Source organism: Bos taurus, chromosome 7, assembly GCF_002263795.3.
Source record: "Bos taurus isolate L1 Dominette 01449 registration number 42190680 breed Hereford chromosome 7, ARS-UCD2.0, whole genome shotgun sequence".
NCBI classification, from domain to species: Eukaryota; Metazoa; Chordata; class Mammalia; order Artiodactyla; family Bovidae; genus Bos; species Bos taurus.
In genome coordinates this window covers 19,650,399-19,675,870 of record NC_037334.1, presented here as the reverse complement: position 1 = coordinate 19,675,870, position 25,472 = coordinate 19,650,399, and the positions used below count along the sequence as shown (strand labels likewise).

At 51.0% G+C, this 25,472-nt stretch overlaps 1 protein-coding gene and 1 long non-coding RNA gene across 3 annotated transcripts; one reads left to right on the top strand and one right to left on the bottom strand.

Moving 5' to 3' along the window:
* Positions 1-991: 991 nt before the first annotated feature.
* Positions 992-12,816, bottom strand: UBXN6 (UBX domain protein 6). Of its 2 annotated transcripts, none has more exons than XM_005208918.5 (10): positions 12,266-12,507; positions 9,607-9,770; positions 8,962-9,026; positions 7,847-7,975; positions 4,588-4,685; positions 3,544-3,619; positions 2,775-2,859; positions 2,348-2,698; positions 1,973-2,121; positions 992-1,472 (listed from the first exon to the last, which is right to left on the bottom strand). In XM_005208918.5, the coding sequence occupies exons 2-10, from the start codon at positions 9,692-9,694 to the stop codon at positions 1,347-1,349; spliced, it is 1,167 nt and encodes a 388-aa protein (XP_005208975.1). In that variant the 5' UTR covers positions 9,695-9,770; positions 12,266-12,507; the 3' UTR covers positions 992-1,346.
* A 222-nt stretch (positions 12,817-13,038) lies between these two features.
* On the top strand, positions 13,039-13,599 carry LOC101902724 (uncharacterized). The gene is made up of 2 exons (XR_235188.5): positions 13,039-13,329; positions 13,506-13,599. It is a non-coding gene; the product is annotated as an uncharacterized lncRNA (long non-coding RNA).
* Positions 13,600-25,472: the final 11,873 nt, after the last annotated feature.

Here is a 25,472-nt window from a genome sequence, read left to right as displayed (position 1 = left end):
TCCCACCTGTGGGTGTGGCCACCAGCCTCAATCATGGTTAAGTGCCTTTAACCTTGCTAGCTGCCACCTGACAATTTACCGTCTACCCACTAGCAGGTTCTGGGTGGGGATCAGGCAGCCAAGGAGGGTGGGCCCAGGTCCTGCCCCCATGTGAGGACAGCTCTGGGCTGCCCAAGTGTGAGGCACAGCTTGTGTGGGGGCTACTCAGTGGCTGTGGGTTACAGGAAATTTTTGTGTCTAATCACATCAGGGGCCTGGAAGCTCTCACCTCATAGTGGCCAGAGAGCCAATCACCACTGGCCTCCATGAAGGCGGAGTCCAGACAGGGCAGTTCCTCCACCCTCTAGACCTTTGTTTCCCTGTCTCTGTTAGATCCCCATGGCTGCTGTGACAAAGCGCCCCACATTGTTCTTAACAGTTCTAGGGGCAGAAGCCTCATGAGGCCCTCGCTAGGTTAAATTGAGGGGAGAGATGGTTTCTTCTGGAACAAGAGAACCCCATTTTATTCTTCCAGAAGAACCCAATTCTTTTGGAAGGGGGAACCCCGTTTCTTAGGGAACCCATTTCCGCTTTTTGTAGCTGTTAGAAGCCCCTCCTCCATCTTCAGGACCTGCAGCGTCACATCTCCCATCTTTATTTCCTTCCACACGTTAGAGCTCCCTTGGGGACGCCTGGGCTCACTGCATAACCCAGGACAGTCGCCTAGTTCGTCCTTACCCACACCCCAAGCCCCTCTGGCACATAATGTCATATTCACGGGTTCTGGCCCCAGGAGCCCTCAGCAGGGCTGGCTCGTAGGCAGTGGGGACAACATAGGAAAGCATGGGAAGTGAAGAGCTTGCCTCAGACATGAGGGGCTCCTGGGACCCCAGGTACCACCCGAGCAGGTGTCCACCTGACCCTGCTTCACCAGGAGCCACAGCCAGCCTTGCTCACTGGTGGTTTCGCAGCTGCTGACCCTGCCTCCCACAGCTTGAACTCACCACCAGGAAACTAGTCAACATCTGTTTATTCAGGTTTATAACTTTACAGAACTTGTTCTGATAGGCCCAGGCCTCCCTTGGCCAGTTACCCTAGGGCCACTGCACACACGGTCCTGGCCAGGGCTGCAGGCTGCTCTGCCTGGGAGGCACCCAGGGCTTCTGTTAAACAGATTACTAGTGATGCCCTCTCCTGACGGTGGTCATGGCTGTGTGCCCGGCCAGCCAGCGCCCCTCCTCATGCTCACACTGCCCCATGGGCAGGGCGAGTGGTTCTGGAGGTGGGACAGGGACTGGGACGGGAGAACGTGGAGGAGAGCATGAGACAGACCCACGGTGGGACTGAGCCAACCCTGCTTTATTTCACTAGAGCTTCTCAATGGCCGACAGGAGCTCGGGTTTCAGGATAGACGTGTCTGGCTGGGTGCCTGCAGCCCTGATGTCCTCAAGCACAGCCGCGTCCCACGAGAAGGTCAGGAGGGCAGAGGGTACCTGCAGCAGGGTGAGAGGCGCAGAGGTCCAGCTCCACGTTCAAATCTCCCTGCTGGAGCCCAGGCCACGCTCGCCCAGGGTTGCTCCGGCCCACGGGTGATAGCACCGCTGTGCTGTCAAGGGCACATCAGATGAGGACGCCCCCCTGGCCTGGCTGAAGCCCACCCAGCCCGGGGCAGCAGTTGGCACTTCCTCTCCAGGCCTCCTTCCCAGTCTCCCTGAATCAGGGTCTGACCGCAATCCAGCCCCCTCCTTCATCCTCTCAAAGAATTCCTGCATTTTGAATGCCTTCTGGTCTCTGCTTTGCAAAGGACTCTTAACACACTTGGCACATTTCCATTTTGCAAACAGAAGTTACTCAAGGCCACACCACAAGTGGGAAGGTGGGTCTTAACACCCAGGGACACCTCCCCAGTACCATCCCATCCCCTCTTGGGGGCTTGTGATGATTTAACAAGAGCCCAGAGAGTCGGGTTAAGGTGCGGGGAGCCATCACTCACCAGCCCACACTCGTTGAAGGCCAGGTTCTCATCTTCCGACAGCTTCTGCCCACCCGAGGCCAGCAGCTCAAAGGGCAGCCAGTCGTTCTGCAAGGCCTCCCGGACAAACCCATACAGCGCCGCCACCCGCTCCCGGGCGTAGAAGGTCCCTGGGGTGAGACAGTCAAGTGGCGCTGGAGCTCGTGGGAGCCCCTCTGCGCCAGCCGGCCGTGAGCCCTCAGCCTCCTCCCCAGGGACGAGCGCAGCCCAGACAGGCCACACGGGCGCCCAGCGCGCACCCTGCACCCTGCAGCAGGCAGCCGTCGGGGACGCGCACGCACACCTCCCCGGGGACAAACGCAGCCTGGAGGTACCGCACAGGTGCCCAGAACGGACCCTGCAACAGGCAGCCGTCGGGGAGGCGCACGCGCAGCAGCGTGTACGTGTACTTGCGCATCTCCCGCTGCTCCTCCCGCTCACGCATGGCCTTGGTCCGTAGCACGCTCAGCCGCTCCACGGCCTCCGACCGCAGCCGCTGCTCCCGCTTGATCTCCTCGGCCGTGAGGTTGAAGAAGTCCGCGGGCAGGTCAAACTGCGAGGCCAGGGTCGAGGGCCGGAAGACGCGGCGCTGGCGGGCCAGAGTGGCACGCACAGGCTCGGCGCTCAGCAGCTGCTCCTTGTGCCACTCCAGACTCTGAGGCTGGGCCAGAGCGGCCTCGCTCAACACGTAAAACTCCTCGGGGCCCTCTGGAACACGCAGAAACGTCACTGCCTAGTCAGGGAGACCCCTCGCCGGACCCTCCTGCCCCAACTTGGCTCTTACCCTGGTCAGGGATTGGAAGCAGCACCTTCTGGAAACCGATGGCCTCAAAAAACTCGTGGGTCCCTTCCAGGCAGTGAATGCGTTCCTGAGAGCGGAGGCAGAGGTCACACGGGACCCTTGGGGGCCTCCCTGTGCCCCTCAAGACTCTCCGCCCACCCTGGCCCTCCCGGCCCGGAGTCCCTGGTCTCAGTGCAGCTGCTATCCCTGGACAGGCTGAACTCCTGAAGCCGTCTGAGGGGCTGAGCTCACAGAGGGCCGGGGACCGAGAAAAGTCAACACCAGGGCAGGCTGAAGATCCAAAGGACAACGTGAGGAGGGAGTGCCAAAGGTGGGGCAGGCCAGCTGTGTGATGCTGGACTCAGGTGGAAGCCACCAGAAGAAAGTGGGGCCCTTCCGGCCGCAGGAGCAGATACCACGGGCCAGGGTGATGGGCCAATTTCTCCACAGATGCCAGAAGCCTGCCTTTGTGTGGAAAACCTCCCCAGTGCTGATGTTCTCTCAACTAACTCAACACTGTGGGTGGTGGGCAGGGCAGAGGGTGTATGGTGCTCAGAGAGCCCACCCTCCCACCCACCACCTCAGCCCACCTGGACTGCTCCCCACTGCCCACCCCCCTAACCCACCCCCCAAGTAGGGGCCCTTCTGCAGCCAGCTGTAGCCCCCATCCCAGGCTGTCTGCAAGCCAGCTGCTCCCTGTGATGGCTTGGGTCCTGGGGGGCCTCATGGGCCCAGTCACACCAGGCCCAGTCCCTCTGCCAGCAGCCCTCACCTGGAACACCTTGTTCTGCACCTTGATCTTTCGGTACTTCTCCTCCTCTGGGTGCAGGTGGATGTTGTCTAGGTACCTGGGATGGATAGGGGCCGACAGCTCAGAGCCACGCCACCTCATTAAGGGTGACCCCAAGCAAGGTGCTGCCATACCTGGACACCCCACAAACCCCGACCCCTGGCGCCCAAGACACCAGGCCTCCCCTTCGGTCCTGCCTTCTGAGGGCACCAATGACCTGCCACGGTGGGTAGAGCGGGGCAGGGCCAGAACGGTCTCTGGAGCTGATGGGTCCCTGGAGGTCCTCCAGCTTGGGGGGCTCCTGAGTAGCACAAACTGCTAGGCACCGCCACCCAGACCTGCTCAATAAGAGGAACAGGGCGACCCTGCCTCTTCACTCTCTTCTGATGATCCCAATAGGAAGCCAGGGTTGGGAACCCCTGATACAAGGTCCGTCTAGTCAAAGCTATGGTTTATCCAGTAGTCGTGTATGGATGTGAGAGTTGTATTATAAAGACAGCTAAGTGCCAAAAAATTGATGCTTTTGAACTGTGGTGTTGGAGAAGACTTTTGAGAGTCCCTTGGATTGCAAGGAGATCCAACCAGTCCATCCTAAAGGAAATCAGTCCTGAATATTCATTGGAAGGACTAATGCTGAAGCTAAACTCCAATACTTTGGCCACCTGATGCAAACAACTGACTCACTAGAAAAGACCCTGATGCTGGGAAAGATCGAAGGCGGGAGGAGAAGGGGATGACAGAGGATGAGATGGTTGGATGGCATCACTGACTCGATGGACGTGAGTTTGAGTAAGCTCTGGGAGTTGCTGATGGACAGGGAAGCCTGGTGTGCTGCAGTCCATGGGGTTGCAGAGTTGGACACGACTGAGCAACTGAACAGATGCAATAAACCTCTTCATTTTAAAGATTGATAAATGGCCCCAGAGAGACCAGACCCCTTCCCCAAGGGCCCAGGGAGAGGACCATGCTTCCTGCAGGCCTCCTCAGCAGGAGTTGGCGCCTGGTGGGAGAGGGCTGCCCACTCACTTGGCAATGGTGTCCACGCCCAGCTTCACGCGGTCCCGGTCCTTGTTGAACGTGTGGATCTTCATGATGGAGGCAGCCACTGGGTCAGTGGAGAAGTGCTGGGGGAGTCAAGAAAGCAGAGGGTCAGGAAGCACCCTCCTCGGGGCCACACTGGCTAAGTGGCCTGGCTCTCAGCACACACTGGCAGCATGTCCGGAACCTGCCAGCCACTGTAGACGCACTGCCTCTCCTAATCCCCCAGCCCTGCAAGGGACGTTCTAGAAACAGACTGAGGTGGCAGAAACAGGATGCAAAAAAGGTCTGTGACCTGCGGCTGCCCAATGCACAGCCAGGGAGGCAAAACAGTGGAGATGCCGCTGACCCGTCCCCCTGCCTTGGGGGTGCCACCTGCTTCCCTGGGGATTGGAGGGGCCGTGTTTGATCCCTCAGCTGGCCCAGCCTCTGGGTGCCCCCAGGGACCCAGCAAACAGCATCGCAGTAGGGAGAGACTGAGAATGGGTCACCAAGGTGAGGAGCAGGGTCAGGCGCAAGTGTGCTCGCACTGGACAGCCAAGCACATGGCCTCACTGTGGGGTCTTGTTTTTCCGCAGCCCCAGAAAGTCAGCAGTTACATGGCCAGTGGGGCTGGTACCTGCGGCAGCCTCAAACACATCTGCTCTGCCTGAACAGGGGTGCGGGTAAACAGTGGGGTCATTAGAGGTGATGGATCAGAGCAGAGACCACCTGGCCACTCAGATCTACCTGTGCACCCCCGCAGAAGCCCAGCCAGAGCTCCTGGAAGGTAGGTGTGAAGCCTCTGCCTGCCCCGGCCCGCCTCTCTGAACTACAGTGGGGGTCAGCCTTCAGCAGCCATGTGTCACTTGACATCTGATGTGAACTGGGTCAACTCTCCTGGGGACTTCAAATCTGGACCTTGTCCAGTCTGCCAGTTACCAGCATAAGACAAAAAGGTTCAGACGGGCCAAGTAAGTGGGTCTGCAAAGCAGCAGCTGTGAGATGGAGGCGGGGGGGGGGGGGCGTCCTCAGGATATGGCTGAGCCAGGCTGACGGCCCCCACTTCAGCCTCCTGGGACAAGCACACCCACCCCCCAGCAAAGAGCTGCAGCTCCCAATGCTGTTCTCAGAAGTATCCAGGCAGCCTGCAGCCTCATTTAAATTAGGACCAGGGGATGTGAACAGACAAGGAACAAAGGAACACAACGTCCATGTAGGTATTCATGTTGTGATGGGGGTGGACTTCACAGTGGCCAGAGACAGGTATTTCAACAAATAAGGACTGGGGAAAACTGGGTAACTATCTGGGGAAAAAATAAACACGCACAACACTGTAAATTAACTATACTCCAATGAAAATTTTTTGAAAATGAAAATAACCCTAGCTGCATGCATCATATTCTACACAGGGATAAATTCTAGTTGGAGCAAACCTTTAAACATTAAAAAGCAAGACAGAATAGCACTAGAAAAACCATGGAAGAACTGTTTTAATTCTTTAGTAGGGAAGGCTTTTCTAAGTATGCCAAAAACCTGGAAGCCATAAATTAAAATCAATGCATTGAATTACATAGAAAAAATTTCTGCATGGCTATGTGACCATAAGCAGAATATAAAAATAAGCTGGAGAAAAAAATATATAAACTGGAGTAAAATATCCCCAGATCATAGACAAAAACCTCATTTCCCTAATATGTAAAGAGTGCCTACAAATCAATAATAAAAAAAAAAACCCAATACAAAAATGGTCAAAAGATGCATTCTCATATGAAAACATAGACAACCTAACCCTAAAAAGGGAGATGCAAACTAAAAACTGCTGAAATGTTTTTACCTATCAATTTGGGTAGAGGCAATGAACGTTTGGTCACCCACAGTGACAGGGGACAGGGCAAATGGGAACTTTCTCCCACAATGCTGGTGAGAGAGTGAGTCGGGACAAACTCTATGGAGGATCACCTGGTGACAACTATCCAAAGCCTGACGCAGATGTTCTTTGTTCCAGCAACTTAGCTTCCGGAATGGAACCTACAGCTCGAAGTGCTGTACAGACCAGGTTTTCATCATAAATATTGTCCTCTCTAGTGAAAGATTGGAAACTTCCTACATGCTGATCAACACAGGGCTGGTTAGTCAAGGAACAATTTACAGGAGTCACCGTGCAGTCACTATGGAGAAAGCAGACTTTCAAACCGCTCAGAAAAAAATAGAGGGACTTCCATGATGGTCCGGTGGTTAAGATTCTGTGCTTCCAATGCAAAGTGTGTGGGTTCCATCCCTAGTGGGGGAACTAAGATCCCACATGCGGCGTGGCAAAAAAAAAAAAAAAAACAGAGAGGGGTGATAGAGCAAATGAGGTAAAAAACGTTAACAACTGGCAGGTTTGGGTAAGGTGGGGAGAATGACACAGGTATTTGTAACTTGATCCCTGGAACCTGGGAGAATGTAGGTTAAGGGGCAGGGGTTGAGCAGATGGAGTTAAGGCTGTTGATTTGACCTTAAGATAAGATTAGCTGGGATTACCAGGTGAGCCCAATGGAGTCGTAAGGGCCCTGAAGAGGGGGAAGACAGAGAAAGAAGCAGAGAGCGGGCAGCTAGGAAAGGCCTGGCCTGGCTCAGCTGGCCGTGAAGGCAGCAAAGGAACAGCAGCAAACAGCCTGAATCCCCAGGGCTCCCAGAAGGCTCACAGCCCTGTGACCATCTTGACTGTAGCCCACTCCTAACTTCCAGAACTGTGAGGGCAGAGACGTGCCTCTGGAGGCACCACATTTGTAATATTTGTAATAATCTGTTGGAACAGTAATAGGTCACTCCTACCCTAGGTGAAGGAGATTCAGATGTTCTTTCTGTTCTTGTACTTTTTCTTTAGGTTTGGAATTATTTCCTAATAAAGAATTTTAAGCAAAAAAAAACCAAAACAAAACATGGAAATTCTTCCTGTACTGATAAATGCTGCAGTTCCATGTCAGATGTGAACGGCAGATTGATTTTTATGTAAAACAAAAACGCAGCCCATGTAGGAGATACAGATGCCTCGGTAGTTTGTATCTGGAGCATCTCTGAGAACGGATATAACACGCTCAAAGCTGGTGCCCCGGGGAGGGTGGAGGCAGCTTTCTCCACCTACCCTCCCGGACTGTGAATTCTGTCCCACAGGTGAGGAAGGTTAGCACAGAACTGGAGCACACCCAGGTGGTGACGCTGCAGGGGCTGCTGGGCCTTCCAGACTTCAAGGGACAGCTCAGGCATCGGGGCAGGCACTCACCATGAGAATGGCCTCTCTGATGCGGGCGTCCCGCTGGTCCTTCCTTAGGATGGCCCCCGTGAGGGGGCAGGTGAAGTATACCCCGGGCACCGCCAGGTGGGCAGAGCCTTCCTCTTTGGGCTCAGGCGCCTGGGAAGATGGGAGAAGGTGTCAGCCTGGACTGTGGACAAAGGCCACCCTGAGTGCCACACTCCTGAGAGCATAGCCCTGGGAGCCAGACAGCCCTAGGCCTAACGTTGTCACCTCTGCCTACTGTGGAACACTGTGGCCCAGTAGCCAAGCCCCTCGGAGCTCATCTTCGGGGTTGTAAGATGTCCTTGAGGGACCAACTCAGAATTCAACAAGATAAGGAACACAGAGCGTGCTCTGGACACAGAGCAAATGCTCAACTGAGGGCTCCTGCTCCCCCTGACTGAGGAGTGAGGAAGGGGCTTTGGAAAGGGAGTCAGGGGGTCAAAGGTGCCCTGGGTGAGCCCCAGCCTTGGTCTGCAACTCAATTCCTAGGTCATCTTCAAGGTTCCTTCCTTTCTAAAACTCTCAGGCCTCACGGGTGGTGCTGCTCAGAACACCCTTTCTGCCAAGCTCTCTGTTAGATTACACCAGTCTCTGTGTGCCCCACTACCAAGGAAAGCAGCAGAGGGCAGTGCTAAGAGAGGGCTTTGGAGTCAGACAGCCCGGGAATTCCAGTCCTGCCCCTGCTGGTTTCGAGGTGCAAACTGAGGACACTGGGCTCTCTGAACCTCAGTTTTCTCTTCTGAAAAATGGGAACTGTAACAGCTCCTCTCCGTGTGTGGTTACAGGGGAATGACTGAATGGACGTGCAGCCCCTCCCCCGGCACTTGGGTTTGGTTTCATTATGCGCCAGGCATGCAGGTCCCAGATGACACCACCCTCCACCACGGGGTTCCCTAACCTGCCTCAGTACCCTGAGGCCAGAGGTGACCTCGATCCACCCTGACAGCTGCATCTCCCTCCCCTCCCCAGCAGCAGATGCTTACAGCCCAGGACTGGGCACCAATAAGACCAGAGGAGGAAAGAGCCCAAGCAGGCCCTCCAGGCCCCCCTCCCCAGGCCCCACTTTGGGGGTCCCACTGCTGCTGCCGCAATGTCTTTACCGTGTTGCTCCCTGGGGCCTCTGGGTCCCCACTGACCGCTGCTTCAGCCCGGAGTTCCTTTCTCACTGTGGGGAGAGGCAGGGAGACGGAGAACACGTCAGTGTGTGGAGTGAGCCTGCACGCCACGTCCAGGCCTGAATCCTCATACGGGTCACACTCTAGTCCTTCCAGCTCGAGGTCCTCCTGGCCCCCGCACCTCTCCATGCCCCCAGGCTCAGGCTGCACCAGACCATGCCCTCCTCCTGCTCCAAGTCCTGGTTCTGTCTCCCTCCACCATCCCAGACATCCCTGCCCCAGATCACAGACAGACCCCTCCTGAGCCTTTTCACCAGCACTTCCCCTTTGTGGTAAAAGTGTTAGTTGCTCAGTCACGTATGACTCTGTGCTACCCCATGGACAGTAGCCTGCCAGACTCCTCTGTCCGTGGAATTCTCCAGGCAAGAATACTGGAGTGGGGTGCCATTTCCTTCTCCAGGGGATCTTCCTCACAACTGTGATTTAAACCTCCTCCTACCTCAAAGTGTGGGAGCCCGAAGGCTCCGGGACCCATGAGAAGCAGAGGATCCACTTAGAGGACAGTGGGGAGAGGCCTGCTCCACCTGCCCCATGTCCCCCCGCCATGGCTGGAGGACAGTCGAGGCTCACCCTGGTTCCGGATGGAGTCCTGCGATGTGGGACCCCGTGCCCGGGGCTGCTTCTGCTCCAGCCGGGCCAGGGCCGCTGCTGCCGCCATCTGCGCCTCATTGGTGGGTCCCTGGCGGGGCTGTCGCACTGGCGGCTGGCTGGGCTTCTCTTTGGGGGCCTTCTCCCTAAGGAGATGCAAGGGGATGGTGAGGTGACATGGGGTTAGCAGGAGAGTTTCTGTCCCCTCCCCCTCCTGTCCCAGCAGACACAGCCGTGCCTCTTCCCTGGGGGCCACCAGACAGTGGTTCTAACGCTGACAGAGGAGTCCCTGGAGTCAGATGGTGGTTCTATTCCCTGCTTGGCCCTTCTGGGCAAATCCTGTCCTGGTCTGGGCCTCGGAGTCGTCACCTGTCAGGCGGGGGGAGAGCACACCCACCGTCTGCCCCCTTCCCCATGGGAGAGTCTCTACCCGTATTGTCTACAAGGGTAAGACCCATCCAGACTTCGTCTACTGAGCACCAACTGTGTGCCAGGTAGATGGCATGCCAGGAAGCTAAGGCTCAGCATGTCTATTCCTCAGGGCAACGTTCCTCCCTGCGAGGGCTCCAGCCACTCTCTCACAAGCCCCAGAGGTTCATGGAAGCTGGGGCAGTGTGCCAGGCTGCACACAGGCCCTGTGTGAGGCAGGCTAGAGAGATCTGGTTTGGTATTGCCTCCACCCTGGGAAGCAGGGTGATTGCCCCGCAGGATGGGCACCCTCTAGCCCTGACCCAGCCGGGAAATGACCTGGCCTCCTCCTCATTCCAGTAGAGTCCTGCCTCCCACCCAGGTCTGACTCTGCCTTGCTCTTCTTCCCTCAGGACTCTCTCTTTGGGAGCTGGAATCACCTGTGCTATATCTCAAGAGGGAGCCAAGACTCTGCATTCACGGCCTTTCTGCGCCTCCGCCCTTCCCCGGTCCCCCTCTCTGGTCAGACACCCAGGGCAGCCCTCTTTTCTGATCCCTGCTCCTCTTGCCCACCCTGTCCACAGCTGAAAGTTTCAGGCTGAAGAACAGACAAGTCACCTATGGGTAGCCCCGCCCGAGCCCCACCATTCAATAAAAGCACCATTTTCCAAACCTTTCACTCCCCCCTCCTCCCTTCATGGCTCATCCTGGCAGCCAAAGGGGTTCTTCTAAAACCCAGTCACTCCTTTGCATATACAGCCCCCTCACCCCAAGAACGACAAAACCCTGTAGCAAACACAGGCCCCTCACGGGCTGCCCTTTCCCTCATTTGCTCCCATCTTTGGTCTGACGGTCTTCCACCACAAGACCTTTGCACTCTGCTGTCTGGGGGAGTATTCTTCCTGGGATGGACAGGGGCCACTTCAACAGTGCATGCATGTGTATGGTATGGGTTGATTTCCACACGGCTAAATCTGAGCTCAAACTTCCCCTTCTTAGAGAGACATTCTCAGACCACCTAACAGTCCCCAGCATCGCTGGCAATCTCAACCCTGTTTTTTTTTTCCTTCACAGCAAACCTTCCATCATTTATGTATTGGCTTACTTGTCCACCTCCCCTCACAGGAAGGGGAGCCCTGAGAGGGCAGGGATTCTCATGCCGTGGCAGTTAGCTGGACACACATCCTGCATCTCTAGTCTGGCTCCAGGCGCATCATGGAAGCCCAAATTTCCACATGACTTCCCTCCCCTCTCCTTCCAGGCTTCCAGTCTGACAAAACCATCAGCCCTCACCTCCTTCCAGTCACACACAGTCCCAGCTGCTCCAGCTCCCACCTCCACTCACTACTTGATGGACAAATGAATGGACTCCCTTGTTTGGCCCATGACTCTCCCTGGGCCCCTTTAAAGGGGTCCTCCTTTCCCCGCTACCCTCAGGCTTCCGGGACCTGCACTTTCCTCCCTGACTCACAGATCTGGCCCTCATGGGCCTCCTTCACCCCACTCAGTGATCCCTTCCCAAGAACCCTAGGGAACCCCCAAGCCTCATGACAGATGCCCTGATGTTCTTACCATGCACCCACTCTCCCTTACCCACCCCCACTGCCTCAGGATTCCCTCACCAACCCTTACTGCCGGCCACCCAGTCTGTCCTCCCAGCCCCCACCTCTTCACAATCCCTTCCATTATGCCTTACAGACCCCTCCCCAGGCTGACAACTTTCTTTAGTCACTCCCCATCCTAAACCCCCTCGGGCCTCCAAGCCCTCTCTGTAGCTCCCTGTAGGAATCCCAGCCCCTTCTAGACTCCTTCTGCTCATTCCTCCCCAGAGTGGAGCCTTCTCAGCCCATCCACTCCAGCTCATCACTATCTTCTGCTCAGCACTGGCCCCTCACACTTCCCCATGGAGTCTCCAGTGTGGCCCCAGGCCCCTCTCTTCAAGTTCTCCCCAGTCAAGTTACAGAGGCCTGAAGTGGAGGCCACCTTCCCTCCCCTCCCAGGTCTCCCTCCGGGGCCTTCAGGCCACTCAGCGATCACCCACGAGGAGGACCCCCATCTCCTTCTAGTCGGAGTCCCCCAGGTCCTCAACTCCACCCACCTGCCTCCCTTCTCCTCCCAGACCTTCCACAGCCCCTCACAGAGCCACTCACCTCCCCCCCGCCCCCCGCAGTTCACCCGCACCTCCCAAGCCTGACCACATCTCCAACAACGCCTAAGCTCTCCGGATCCTCACCTCCCGTCCACCCTCCTGCTCCACAACCAAAGCCCAGTTCTCTATCGCCACGGAGCTTAAGCTTCACGACTTTTTGCGACCCCAGTTCTTCTTGTTTCTCCAGGATCAGTCCCCAACTTCTGATCACCGAGATGCCCTCAGATCTTAGGCGATGACTTTTCAGGGGCCGTTCCCCGCATCCCTGGCCTCTCCCTTACCGCCCGCCCTAACCGGCTAGGGTCTCTTAACTGACCCCTCAGTTCCTGCAGCCCCGCCCCCTCGAGCCTCGCTCCCTCTGCCCCGCCCCCAGAGGCCTCCCCTCCCCCAACTCCCACCCCTCCCTCGTGCCCCGCCCCCGGAGGTGTCCCCCAAGTTCTCTCAGCCGCCCCTCCACGCCCCTCGCCTTTCCTAGACTTCCCGCGCGCCGCCCCCCGCCCCCCAACGCCCATCCCCGTCCCCGGGTCTCAAGCTTCAACGCCTGTCACGCACCCCACCGACTCCGTGAGCTTCTGACCCGGTCCCGCGCTCTTGAACTTGATGTCGGCCTTGATCTCTTGGAAGAATTTCTTCATAGTGGCGGCGGGCCCGGCGGCAGGGGGCCGCGGGGGGGGTGGGGGGGGGGGCGCAGGGCCCAGTACGGGAGGGGCCGGCAGGAGCCAGCAACCGGAAAAAAAATACGGCGCCGCCGGAAGTCCCGCCTTCGCGAGGGCAGTCCACGTGACAATCGGCGCAGCGTGCCTCTCTAGATCTCTGCGTCTTGCTGGCCCAAAGTGACCACTCTGCACTCTCGGGGCGCGTCTCTGTGGTTCATCTGGATTCTGTTGCCAGGGGCAACGACGGTGCTTCCAGAGGGAGGGAGGGAGGTTGTGCTTGAGCGCCTTCCACCGCGTTCCCCAAGGAGTGACAAGAGGGAGAGGGACAGGCCGAGGACCCCGCGGAGAAAGCGCTGGCCCTGTCCTTTTACTTACTCAAGAACCTTCCCTGGCTACCCAGCGGTCACGTGAAAAAGTCCCAACTCTGTGTGGGGGTAAAGTCCCCACGACCCAGCCACGTGGTCAGTGCCAGTAGTCCTCAACAAACACAAGGTGGGAGAAAATGAAGAGGATGGGTTGCACAGAGCTAGGGCTTGGGGACCCTGGATAGCAGATCACCGAGGGGTTTAACTTAAAGAGATCGGAGATTATCCTCAGAGCGCTGACGGAGTTCAACGAAGAATCTAGTGCAGCCCAAACTTTAACCTTGCTGAACTTTGTTTTCCTAGCTATGAAATGAGGATACGAATAGCACCGGCTTCAAAGGAGGTCTGTGAGGATGATGCTGCAATTCGAAATCTCTGAATAAATCGCGGAAGTTATCATGATTTTGTTGTTGTTCAGTCGCCAAGTCGTGTCCGACTCTTTGCTACTCCATGGACTGCAGGTTTACTCCTTTAAGAACAGTTCTTGAGAGTCCGTTCTGTACCAGCAGTGTAGAAAACAAAATTCCCTGACCTCAAAGAACTCGTGATCTTTTTGATTGGAGGAGAGAGCCAGAAAATATAAAATCTATGGTGGACTGGATGGTGTTAGTAATGTGGAGAAAAATTAAGCGGGAAACGATTGAGGGAATGGGAGGGTGGACGCAGTTTGTAACATTACATAAGAATCACACACAGGAAAAGGGCTTGCTTGAGACCACCAGGGAAATTTGATTGGATCCAGGTGTTAGATGATATAAAGGAGCTATTGTTGATTTTGTTAAGAATGGTAATGACATTGTAATGATGTTTAAAAATAAATTTTTTTCAGCTAAAGATGTTTTCTGAGGTATTTGTGGGTGAAATAACATCTCAGATAGGTTTTTGTTTTTATTTAAATTTTTTATATGAACCATTTTTATCAGATATTTTTTTAAATACTCCAGAAAACGGACTTCCCTGGCAGTTCAATGGTTAAGACTTTGCCTTCCAATTCAGGGGCTGCAGGTTCAATCTCTGGTCGGGGTGCTAAGATAAGACATGTGCTGTGCTGAATCATTCAGTTGTGTCATATTTTTTGCGGCCCAATGGATTGTAGCCCACCAGGCTGCTCTGCCCATGGAATTTTCCAGGCAAGAATACTGGAGCAGGTTGTCATTTCCTACTCTAGGAGATCTTCCTGACCTAGGGATAGAATCTGCATCTCTCGCATCCCCCTCATTGGCAGGCAGGTTCTTTACCACTAGCACCACCTGGGAGGCCCCAGATCCCACATGCTTTGGGGCCAGAAATCCAAAGCATAAAAGCAGAAACAATATAGTAACAAATTCAGTAAAGACTTGAAAATAGTCCACATGGAAAAAAATCTTTTAAAAAGTAAATAATACAATACTCTGGCGGGGTTTCCCTTTTGGTTCAATGGTAAAGAATCTGCCTGCCAGTGCAGGAAACTGGTTTGATCCCTGGTCTGGGAAGATTCCACATGCTTCAGAGCAACTAAGCCCACGCACCACAACTACTAAACCTGAACTCTAGAGCTGGGAACCGCAACTACTGAGCCCACATGCCCTAGAGCCTGTGCTCCACAACAAGAGGAGCCACCATAATGAGAAGCCCCCGCACTACACCTAGAGTAGCCGCTGCTAGTCACAACTAGAGAAAAGCCTGTGCAGGAACGAAGAACCAGCACAGCCAAAATAAATAAATAATTAAAAAAAAAATACTCTTATGTTGGTTGCTCAGTCGTATCTGACTCTTTGTGACCCCATGGACTATAGCTCACCAGGCTTCTCTGTCCATGGGATTTTCCAGGCAAGAATATTGGAGTGGGTTTCCATTCCGTTCTCCAGGGGATCTTCCCAACCCAGGAACTGAACCCAGGGCTCCTGCACTGTAGGCAGATTCTTTACCGTATAAGCCACCAGGGAAGCCCCCGACCCCAAATACTCTAGGAAAAAAAAAAAACACATGCATGTGTGCACACATTTAGGTTGGAATTCTCATGGCTGCATTTTCACTGTGTGATTGAGTGCAAGAGCAGTTATGCCCAGAACATTTACTGAGCATCTGCTGGGTATCAGGCCAGTACAGTCACAACAGAGAATAAGACTGATGGGATCCTGCCCTCAAGGGGCTCACAGTCAATTAGGGATACAACTATTAAATAAGTATATAGCGACGGGTAGTGATAACTCCTGTGAAAGAAAATAAAGTAGGAGAAGGGAATCAAGAGTGATGGGAGGGACTTCTCTAGTAGTCCAGTGGTTAAGAACCCACCTTGCAATGTAGGGTACTTGGGTTCCATCCTTGGTCAGGGATCTAAGATCTCACATGTAACAGGGCAACTAAGCCCATGAGCTGCACTACTAAGCCCAAGCCCAGCAGCTGCAGAGTCCATGTGCTGCAATGAAAGATCCTGCATGATGCAATGAAGATGGCTTGCCACAACTAAGACCCCATGCAGCCAAATAAGTAAATACATATTAAAAAAAAAACAGAGCAATTGGAGTTCTCTTTCAGATAGGCTAGTAAGGTCTGACATTTGAATAGAAATGTCTGAAGGAGACAAGGGGCAAAACCATGGGGGTATCTGGGAGAAGAGCATTCCAGGCAGAAGGAACAGCAAAGGTGAAGGCCCTGAGGTAGTAGCTTATTTCACAGAGCACTGTGCCCAGAGCAGGGTGGGCAAAGGGGAGAGTGGACCCTCTGCTGAGAGTGGGTAATGTGTGGTCTGATCCTCCCCTCTATTGAACAGTCTATACCCGCAAGGAACTGTGGTCTGGTGAAATAATTTGTAGCCAGGGGAAAATCCTTCAGGAGATGTATAAGTTAGTAGTTGCTGCATAACAAGCAGTCCCCAAATTTACCAACTTAAAAGACCAACCATTATCTCAAAATGTCTGTGCATCAGAAATCAGGAGTGGCTTAGCTGGGTGGCTCTGGCTCAAGGCTTTCAGGAGATGCTGAAGTCAGTGTTGTCTGGAGCTATGGCCACATCTGAAGGCTCAACTGAGGGAGGGGCTGCTTCCAAGCTCACTCAAATGGTTGTTGGCAGGCCATAGGGCCTTGATTGCTATTGATCAGAGGCCTTAGGCCCTCCCTATATAGACCTTTCTATACACCACTTGAGGGTCATCATAACATGGCGGCCGGGTTCCTCCAGTGTGTGTGACCTGTGTGGGTAATAAGAGAGTGAGACGGAGGGAGCGAGCAAGAGTGGAGTGGGATTTCCCTAGTGTTCCAATGGTTAAGAATCTGTCTTCCAATGCAGGGGACAAGGGTTCAATCCCTGGTTGGGGAACTAAGATCCCACATGCCACAGGGCGAATAAACCCAAGAGCCACAACGAGAGCGAAGCTGATGCACCATAGTGAAGAGCACGAAAGATACACCATGCCGAAACTAAAACCCCGCACAACCAACACAATTAAAAAAAATTAAAAGGCGGGGGAGAGGAGTGCCCAAGAAAGAAGCCACAGTCTTTTTATAACCCAGTATCAGACTTAACATACCATCATTTCTAACATTTGCTACTGGTGTCACAGACAGAGACTTTCCCTCAGTGTGGGTGCGGACTTCACAACAATGTGACTGTCAGGAGGTGGAAATCACTGGGCTCCAATTTGAAGGCTTCCCACCACACTGCAGTGTTGAGTAAAAATGCAATGGTTGGGACTTCCCTAGTGGTCCAGTGGTTAAGAATCCACCTGCCAATGCAGAGGACACAGGTTTGAGCCCTGGTCTGAGAAGATTCCGCATGCTACAGGGCAACTAATCCTGTGTGCAACCACTGCTAAGCCTGCCCGCTGCAACTGTTGAAGCTCCCCCACCCTAAGACCTATGCTCCCCAACAAGAGAAGCCACTGTGATGAGAAGCCTGCACACCATAACTAGAGAAAGCCCAAGCACAGCCGCAAAGACCCAACACAGTCATAAATCCATAAATCAGTAAATAAAATTTTTAAATGCAATAGATGATGCTATCTGCCCACTGGTTTACGATAGGTAGAAAACATGCTGTGGAAAAAACAAGGTAAGGAAGAAGGAAAGAATTCTAACACTGGTTATTTAGGGTTGGGGGATTATAGGGGATTTTTCTCCTCTTTCTCAACTCTTTTTAATGGGGTTCTTTGACTTTTACGATAGAAAATAACATTTTAAAGTAAAAGACAATTGCATTAAGCCTCTAGGTCTAAATTCATGAGAATTACAAAGGATAGAGAAACAATAAAACAGCCTCATGGGAATTTCATGGTGGTCCAGTGGTTAAGACTTCTCACTTCCACTGCAGGGGCTGCAATTTCAATCCCTTGTCAGGGAACTAAGATCCCACATGCTTTGTGGCAGACTCAAACTTTAGAAAAAAAAAAAAAAAAAACAGCCTGACAAGGAAATAGACAAATCCAGAATGTGAGACTTTCTTCAAACCAGCTTACCTGGTGGCTCGAGAAAGTCAAAGTTGCAAAAAATAAACAAGATCTTTATCAAAATGGACTAGAATAATGTAATCTTTACTTGCAGTGCATGAACCTTGATTTGATCCTGGTTCAAAAGAAAAAGCTGCAAAAACTTCATAGAACAATGAAGAAAATTGGAAATGGACTGAATATTAAACAACATCATGGCGTAAATATGAATTTTCTTTGTGTGGTAAAGGTAGCATATAATTCAATGTCCCTATTCAACTGGGCCTTAGAAAGCATCACTATGAACAAAGCTAGTGGAGGTGATGGAATTCCAGTGGAGCTATTCCAAATCCTGAAAGATGATGCTGTGAAAGTGCTGCACTCAATATGCCAGCAAATTTGGAAAACTCAGCAGTGGCCACAGGACTGGAAGAGGTCAGTTTTCATTCCAATCCCAAAGAAAGGCAATGCCAAAGAATGCTCAAACTACCGCACAATTGCACTCATCTCACATGCTAGTAAAGTAATGCTCAAAATTCTCCAAGCCAGGCTTCAGCAATATGTGAACCGTGAACTTCCTGATGCTCAAGCTGGTTTTAGAAAAGGCAGAGGAACCAGAGATCAAATTGCCAACATCCACTGGATCATGGACAAAGCAAGAGAGTTCCAGAAAAGCATCTATTTCTGCTTTATTGACTATGCCAAAGCCACAAAGTCCTTTGACTGTGTGGATCACAATCAACTGTGGAAAATTCTGAAAGAGATGGGAATACCAGACCACCTGACCTGCCTCTCGAGAAATCTGTATGCAGGTCAGGAAGCAACAGTTAGAACTGGACATAGAACAACAGACTGGTTGCAAGTAGGAAAAGGAGTACGTCAAGGCTGTATATATTGTCACTCTGCTTATTTAACTTCTATGCAGAGTACATCATGAGAAACGCTAGATTGGAAGAAGCACAAGCTGGAATCAAGAATGCCGGGAGAAATATCAATAACCTCAGATATGCAGATGACACCACCCTTATGGCAGAAAGTGAAGAGGAACTCAAAAGCCTCTTGATGAAAGTGAGGGTGGAGAGTGAAAAAGTTGGCTTAAAGCTCAACGTTCAGAAAACGAAGATCATGGCTTCCGGTCCCATCACTTCATGGGAAATAGATGGGGAAACAGTGGAAACAGTGTCAGACTTTCTTTTTTGGGGCTCCAAAATCACTGCAGATGGTGACTGCAGCCATGAGATTAAAAGACGCTTACTCCTTGGAAGGAAAGTTATGACCAACCTAGATAGCATATTCAAAAGTAGAGACATTAGTTTGCCAACAAAAGTCCATCTAGTCAAGGCTATGGTTTTTCCAGTGGTCATGTATGGATGTGAGAGTTGGACTGTGAAGAAGGCTCAGCACCGAAGAATTGATGCTTTTGAACTGTGGTGTTGGAGAAGACTGTTGAGAGTCCCTTGGACTGCAAGGAGATCCAACCAGTCCATTCTGAAGGAGATCAGCCCTGGGATTTCTTTGGAGGGAATGATGCTGAAGCTGAAACTCCAGTACTTTGGCAGCCTGATGCGAAGAGATGACTCATTGGAAAAGACTGATGCTGGGAGGGATTGGGGGCAGGATGAGAAGGGGACAACAGAGGATGAGATGGCTGGATGGCATCACTGACTCGATGGACGTGAGTCTGAGTGAACTCCGGGAGTTGGTGATGGACAGGGAGGCCTGGCGTGCTGTGATTCACGGGGTCGCAAAGAGTCGGACACGACTGAGCGACTGAATTGACTGACTGACTGAACTGACTGATTCTTGGGAAATGCCGAAGTATTTAGTGTGACGAAGTATTTAGTATTTAGGGTGACATGTGATGATGGATGTATGAAACTTACTTTCAAATGTTTAAAAGCAAATGCATATATATTCACACAGGAATATAAAGCACATATGCAAAAATATTAACCATTGTTAGCAACTTTCCTGGTAGTCCAGTGACTAAGACTCTGGGCTCCCCATGCCGGGCTCCTTGGTTAGAGCCCTGGTCAGGAAATTTCCCTGGGCTTCCTTGATAGCTCAGTTGGTAAAGAATCCGCCTGCAATGCAGGAGACACCGGTTCGATTCCTGGGTCGGGAAGATCTGGAGAAGGGATAGGCTACCCACTCCAGTAGTCTTGGGTTTCCCTGGTGTCTCAGCTGGTCAAGAATCCACCTGCAATGTGGGAGACCTGCGTTCAATCCCTGGGTTGGGAAGATCCCCTGGAGAAGGGAAAGGTTACCCATTCCAGTATTCTGGCCTGGAGAATTCCATGGACTGCATAGTCCATGGGCCGCAAAAAGTCAGACAGGACTGAGTGACTCTCACTTTCAGGAAACTAGATCCCACATGCTGCAAGTAAGATTTAAGATTCTGCGTGCCGCAACTAGGAGCAACCATGGCCAAATAAACAAAAATAAGTATTAAAAAATTGTTGACTATAGGTGTAGGGTTGTGGTGGTTTAAAAATATGTCCAGGACTTCCCTGGTGGTCCAGTGGTTAGGACTCTGCACTTTTACCACAGGGGACACAGGTTCCATCCCTGGCTGTAGAACTAAAATCTCACTTGTGGCGCAGCACGGCCAGATACAAACAAAATAAATACATGCATAAAGTGTTTGACACTCCTGCTTTCCAAAGGTAGAACCTAATTCCCCTACCATTGAATGTGGGCTGGACTTAGTGACTCACTTTTAACAAATGGAGTAGGGCAGAAGTGGTAGTGTGCAACTTTGAGACTAGATCATAAAAGACACTGCATTTTCCTTCATGCTCTCGATTTTGTTTTACATATTTATTTTTGTCTGTGTCAGGTCTTAGCTGTGGCTGATTGCAGCTGAACGTCTTAGTTGCTCTGCAGCATATGGGATCTTAGTTCTTTGACTAGGGCTTGAACCTATGTCCCTTGCATTGGAAAGCAGATTCTTAACCACTGGACCATCAGGGAAGGCCCTACACTCTTGCTTTTGAATGACTCCGTCTGGGGGAAGCCAGCCGCCATGTTGTGAGGGTGCCCAAGTGGTGATACGGAGAGGGCCCTGTGAGGAGGAGCTGAGGCCTCCAGTCAACAGCCGTGGGAGAGAGCTGCCATGGAAGGAAGCTGCCATGGAAGAGGCTCCTCCAGTCTTATCTAAGCCTTCAGATGACGTGGTCCTGGCTGCATCGGTCTCATAAGAGATCCTGAGCCAGAACATCCCAGACCCCTGACTCTATGAATCTGCATAAGATAATAAATGTTTGCTGACAAAGGTCCATATAGTCAAAGCTACGGTTTTTCCAGTAGTCATGTACGGATGTGAGAGTTGGACCGTAAAGAAGGCTGAGTGCCAAAGAATAGATGCTTTCAAATTGTGGTGCTGAAGAAAACTCTTGAGAGTCCCTTGGACTGCAAGGAGATCAAACGAGTCAATCCTAAAGGAAATCAACCCTGAATATTCATTGCAAGGACTGATGCTGAAGCTGAAGCTCCAATTGGCCAACTGATGTGAAGAGCTGACTAATTGGAAAAGACCCTAATGCTGGGAAAGATTGAAGGCAGGATAAGGCGACAACAGAGGATGAGATGGTTGGATGGCATCATTGACTCAATGGACATGAGTTTGTGCAAGCTCCAGGAGGTGGAAGAATAGGGAAGCCCAGAGTGCTGCAGTGCATGAGGTCTCAAAGAGCAGGACACAACTTAGCAACTGAACAACAACAATAAATGTTTTCTGTTGTTTTGTTTTAATATGTATTTATTTGGCTGCACTGGATCTTAGTTGCAAAATGTGGAATCTTTTATTTATTTTTTTGGTTGTGTTAGGTGGGATCTAGGTCCCTGACCAGGGATCAAACCCACGGCCCCTGCATTGGGAATGTGGAGTCTTAGTCACTGGACCACCAGGGAAATCCTAGTGTTTGTTGTTGTTGTAGTTTTTTAATTTTTTAAATTAATTAATATATTTTTGGCTGTGTCAGGTCTTTGTTGCTGCATGCAGGCTTTCTCTAGTTGCAGTGAGCAGGGGCAGCTCTCTAGTTGTGGTGCTCGGACTTCTCATTGGGTGGCTTCTCTTGTTGGGGAGCCCAGGATCTTGGTGCTCAGGCTTCAGTAGTTGTGGCTGCAAGACTCTAGACCATAGGCTCAGTAGTTGTGGTACATGGGCTTAGTTGCTCTGTGGCATGTTGAATCTTCCTATACCAGGGATTGAACCTGTGTCCCCTGCATTAGCAGGTGGACCACAAGGGGAGCCTTGTTTGCTGTTTTAAGCAACTAAATTCTGGGGTAATTTGTTAGGCAGCAGTAGCTAACTAATAGAATAACACACTATGTTACCATTATCATCTTTTCTAAATATTTGATACTGAAAATTCCAGTTTAGCACTGTGAAATAAGAGTCATATTGCTTATAGTCTCAAGATAAAGGGACTGTCCCCAAATTACACAGTCAGAAAATGCTAGAGACCCATTCCCACTTCCCTGAGAGTAAAGTGCTATCAGACTACTTTGTCTGTACATTGAAGATCAGGAGGCTCCTGGGATTCTTAGAAGCCTCATCTCTTCTCTCCACCCATTTTGCCCACTCTCCCTTAGCTACTTGGAACTACTCTTGCCTTATTACCTCCAGACCTTTGTCCAGGTATTCATTTCTACTGGAAGAGGCCTCTACCCAATCTCTCTAAAGAAATCTTCTTCCTCCAGGAAGCCCTCCCTGACTATCTTTTCCATACTGGTTGTAGTCTAATCTGAGTCCCCCAAGCACTTCCCTCTTATAAAAATCATTGGTAATATTTGCTGAGTGCTTTTATGTGTCCATGTTGTTTTTTAAAAAATCTTTTGGCCATGCCATGCAGTGTGTGGGATCCTAGTTCCCCAACCAGAGATTGAACCTGCACCTCCTGCATGGACGGTGCAGACGCTTAACCACCGGACTACCAGGTAAGTCCCTTACTGAGTGCTCTTCACATGCCATATTCTGTGTATCATCTTCGCAATCTTCACAGCAGCTCTGTTTATAAATCAAACACTGTTGGGATTCCCATTTTACAGATGAGTAACCTAAGGTCTGGAAAAATCAAATTGCTTGCTCTAGGTCACCTGGTTTTTAATAGCTTCTGATTATTGTGTTAAAAGGTATCTCAGAGTTGTAAAAAAAAAAAAAAAAAAAAAAACCGAAAACCCAAAAACTCCTATGTTGTCTTTATTTTTTTTTTTTTTTCTATGTTGTCTTTAAAAAGCTTCATAGTTTAGTTTTTACATTTAGGGATACAATTAATTTTAAGATTTCTTTTTTATGTCATTTTTTTTAATTTTAAGATTTCTTCATGTGTGTGTATGATCTAAAGTAAGAGTCGAGGTTGTTTTTATGTATTCATGTGGCAGTTTAGTTGCCCTATAGAGAAATAGGACTTCAGTTCTATCGGACCGAGATTTTAACCCCTGTGATCAGTTGAATAGTTCACCCTAAAGATGACCATGTCCTGATCCTGATAACCTGTGAACATGGTAACATTGTGCAAAAGAGATGTTGCAGATATGATTAAAGTAAGGACCTTGAGATGGGGAGATGATCCCGGATTATTTGGATGAGCACTGCCTAATCAACCCTGAATTCTCACTGGAAGCACTGATGCTGAAGCTGAAGTTCCAATACTTGGGAGCTCTACCACCTGATGTGAAGAGCTGACTCAATGGAAAAGACCCTGATGCTGGAAAAGACTGAGGGCAGGAGGAGAAGGGGTCGACAGAGGATGAGATGGTTGGATGGCATCACTGATTCAATGGACATGAGTTTGAGCAAACTCTGGGAGACAGTGAAGGACAGGGAAGCCTGGAGTGCTGCAGTCCATGGGGTCGCAAAGAGTTGGACAACAACAGGTAATTACAGGGTCCTAGGTAAGAGAAACCCAAGTAAGATGGTAGGTGTTGTAAAAGGGCATCAGAGGGCAAACACACTGAAACCATACTCACAGAAAACTAGTCAATCTAATCACACTAGGACCACAGCCTTGTCTAACTCAATGAAACTAAGCCATGCCTGTGGGGCAATGCAAGATGGGCGGGTCATGGTGGAGAGATCTGACAGAATGTGGTCCACTGGAGAAGGGAATGGCAAACCACTTCAGTATTCTTGCCTTGAGAACCCCATGAACAGTATGAAAAGGCAAAATGATAGGATACTGAAAGAGAAACTCCCCAGGTCAGTAGGTGCCCAATATGCTACTGGAGATCAGTGGAGAAATAACTCCAGAAAGAATGAAGGGATGGAGCCAAAGCAAAAACAATACCCAGCTGTGGATGTGACTGGTGATAGAAGCAAGGTCCAATGCTGTAAAGAGCAATATTGCATCAGATCAGATCAGTCGCTCAGTCGTGTCTGACTCCTTGTGACCCCATGAACCGCAGCACGCCAGGCCCCCCTGTCCATCACCAACTCCTGGAGTTCACTCAGACTCACATCCATCGAGTCAGTGATGCCATCCAGCCATCTCATCCTCTGTCGTCCCCTTCTCCTCCTGCCCCCAATCCCTCCCAGCATCAGAGTCTTTTCCAATGAGTCAACTCTTCACATGAGGTGGCCAAAGTACTGGAGTTTCAGCTTCAGCATCATTCCTTCCAAAGAAATCCCAGGGCTGATCTCCTTCAGAATGGACTGGTTGGATCTCCTTGCAGTCCAAGGGACTCTTCACAGTCCAACTCTCACATCCATACATGACCACAGGAAAACCCATAGCCTTGACTAGACGGACCTTTGTTGGCAAAGTAATGTCTCTGCTTTTGAATATGCTATCTAGGTTGGTCATAACTTTCCTTCCAAGGAGTAAGCGTCTTTTAATCTCATGGCTGCAGTCACCATCTGTAGTGATTTTGGAGCACAGAACAATAAAGTCTGACACTGTTTCCACTGTTTCCCCATCTATTTCCCATGAAGTGGTGGGACTGGATGCCATGGTCTTCATTTTCTGAATGTTGAGCTTTAAGCCAACTTTTTCACTCTCCACCTTCACTTTCATCAAGAGGCTTTTGAGTTCCTCTTCACTTTCTGCCATAAGGGTGGTGTCATCTGCATATCTGAAGTTATTGATATTTCTCCCGGCATTCTTGATTCCAGCTTGTGTTTCTTCCAGTCCAGTGTTTCTCATGATGTACTCTGCATAGAAGTTAAATAAGCAGGGTGACAATATACAGCCTTGACGTACTCCTTTTCCTATTTGCAACCAGTCTGTTGTTCCATGTCCAGTTCTAACTGTTGCTTCCTGACCTGCATACAGATTTCTCAAGAGGCAGATCAGGTGGTCTGGTATTCCCATCTCTTTCAGAATTTTCCACAGTTGATTGTGATCCACACAGTCAAAGGACTTTGTGGTTTTGGCATAGTCAATAAAGCAGAAATAGATGTTTTTCTGGAACTCTCTTGCTTTTTCCATGATCCAGGGGATGTTGGCAATTTGATCTCTGGTTCCTCTGCCTTTTCTAAAACCAGCTTGAACATCAGGAAGTTCACAGTTCACATATTGCTGAAGCCTGGCTTGGAGAATTTTGAGCATTACTTTACTAGTGTGTGATATGAGTGCAATTGTGTGTGCAGTAAATATTTGTTAATGATAGGATTGAAATCTGATGCCCCTGTCTGTAAACTGGAGATCAAGCCTGCAGCACACACTGCATGCTCAGGTCACCTGCTAATTAGAAGGAGACGTTTCATGCAGTTCTATCTGGCAGGGCAGCCCCTTCCCCACCTTGCCTCCTGGGGCCAAGTACCAGAAACTGTTCTCTCAAGCACCAGGAAGAAACGTCACCTCCCCACTAGTGATGACTAGCGGTTCAGCTGCTGGCTTCAGTGACCACCGATTCAGCGGGAAGG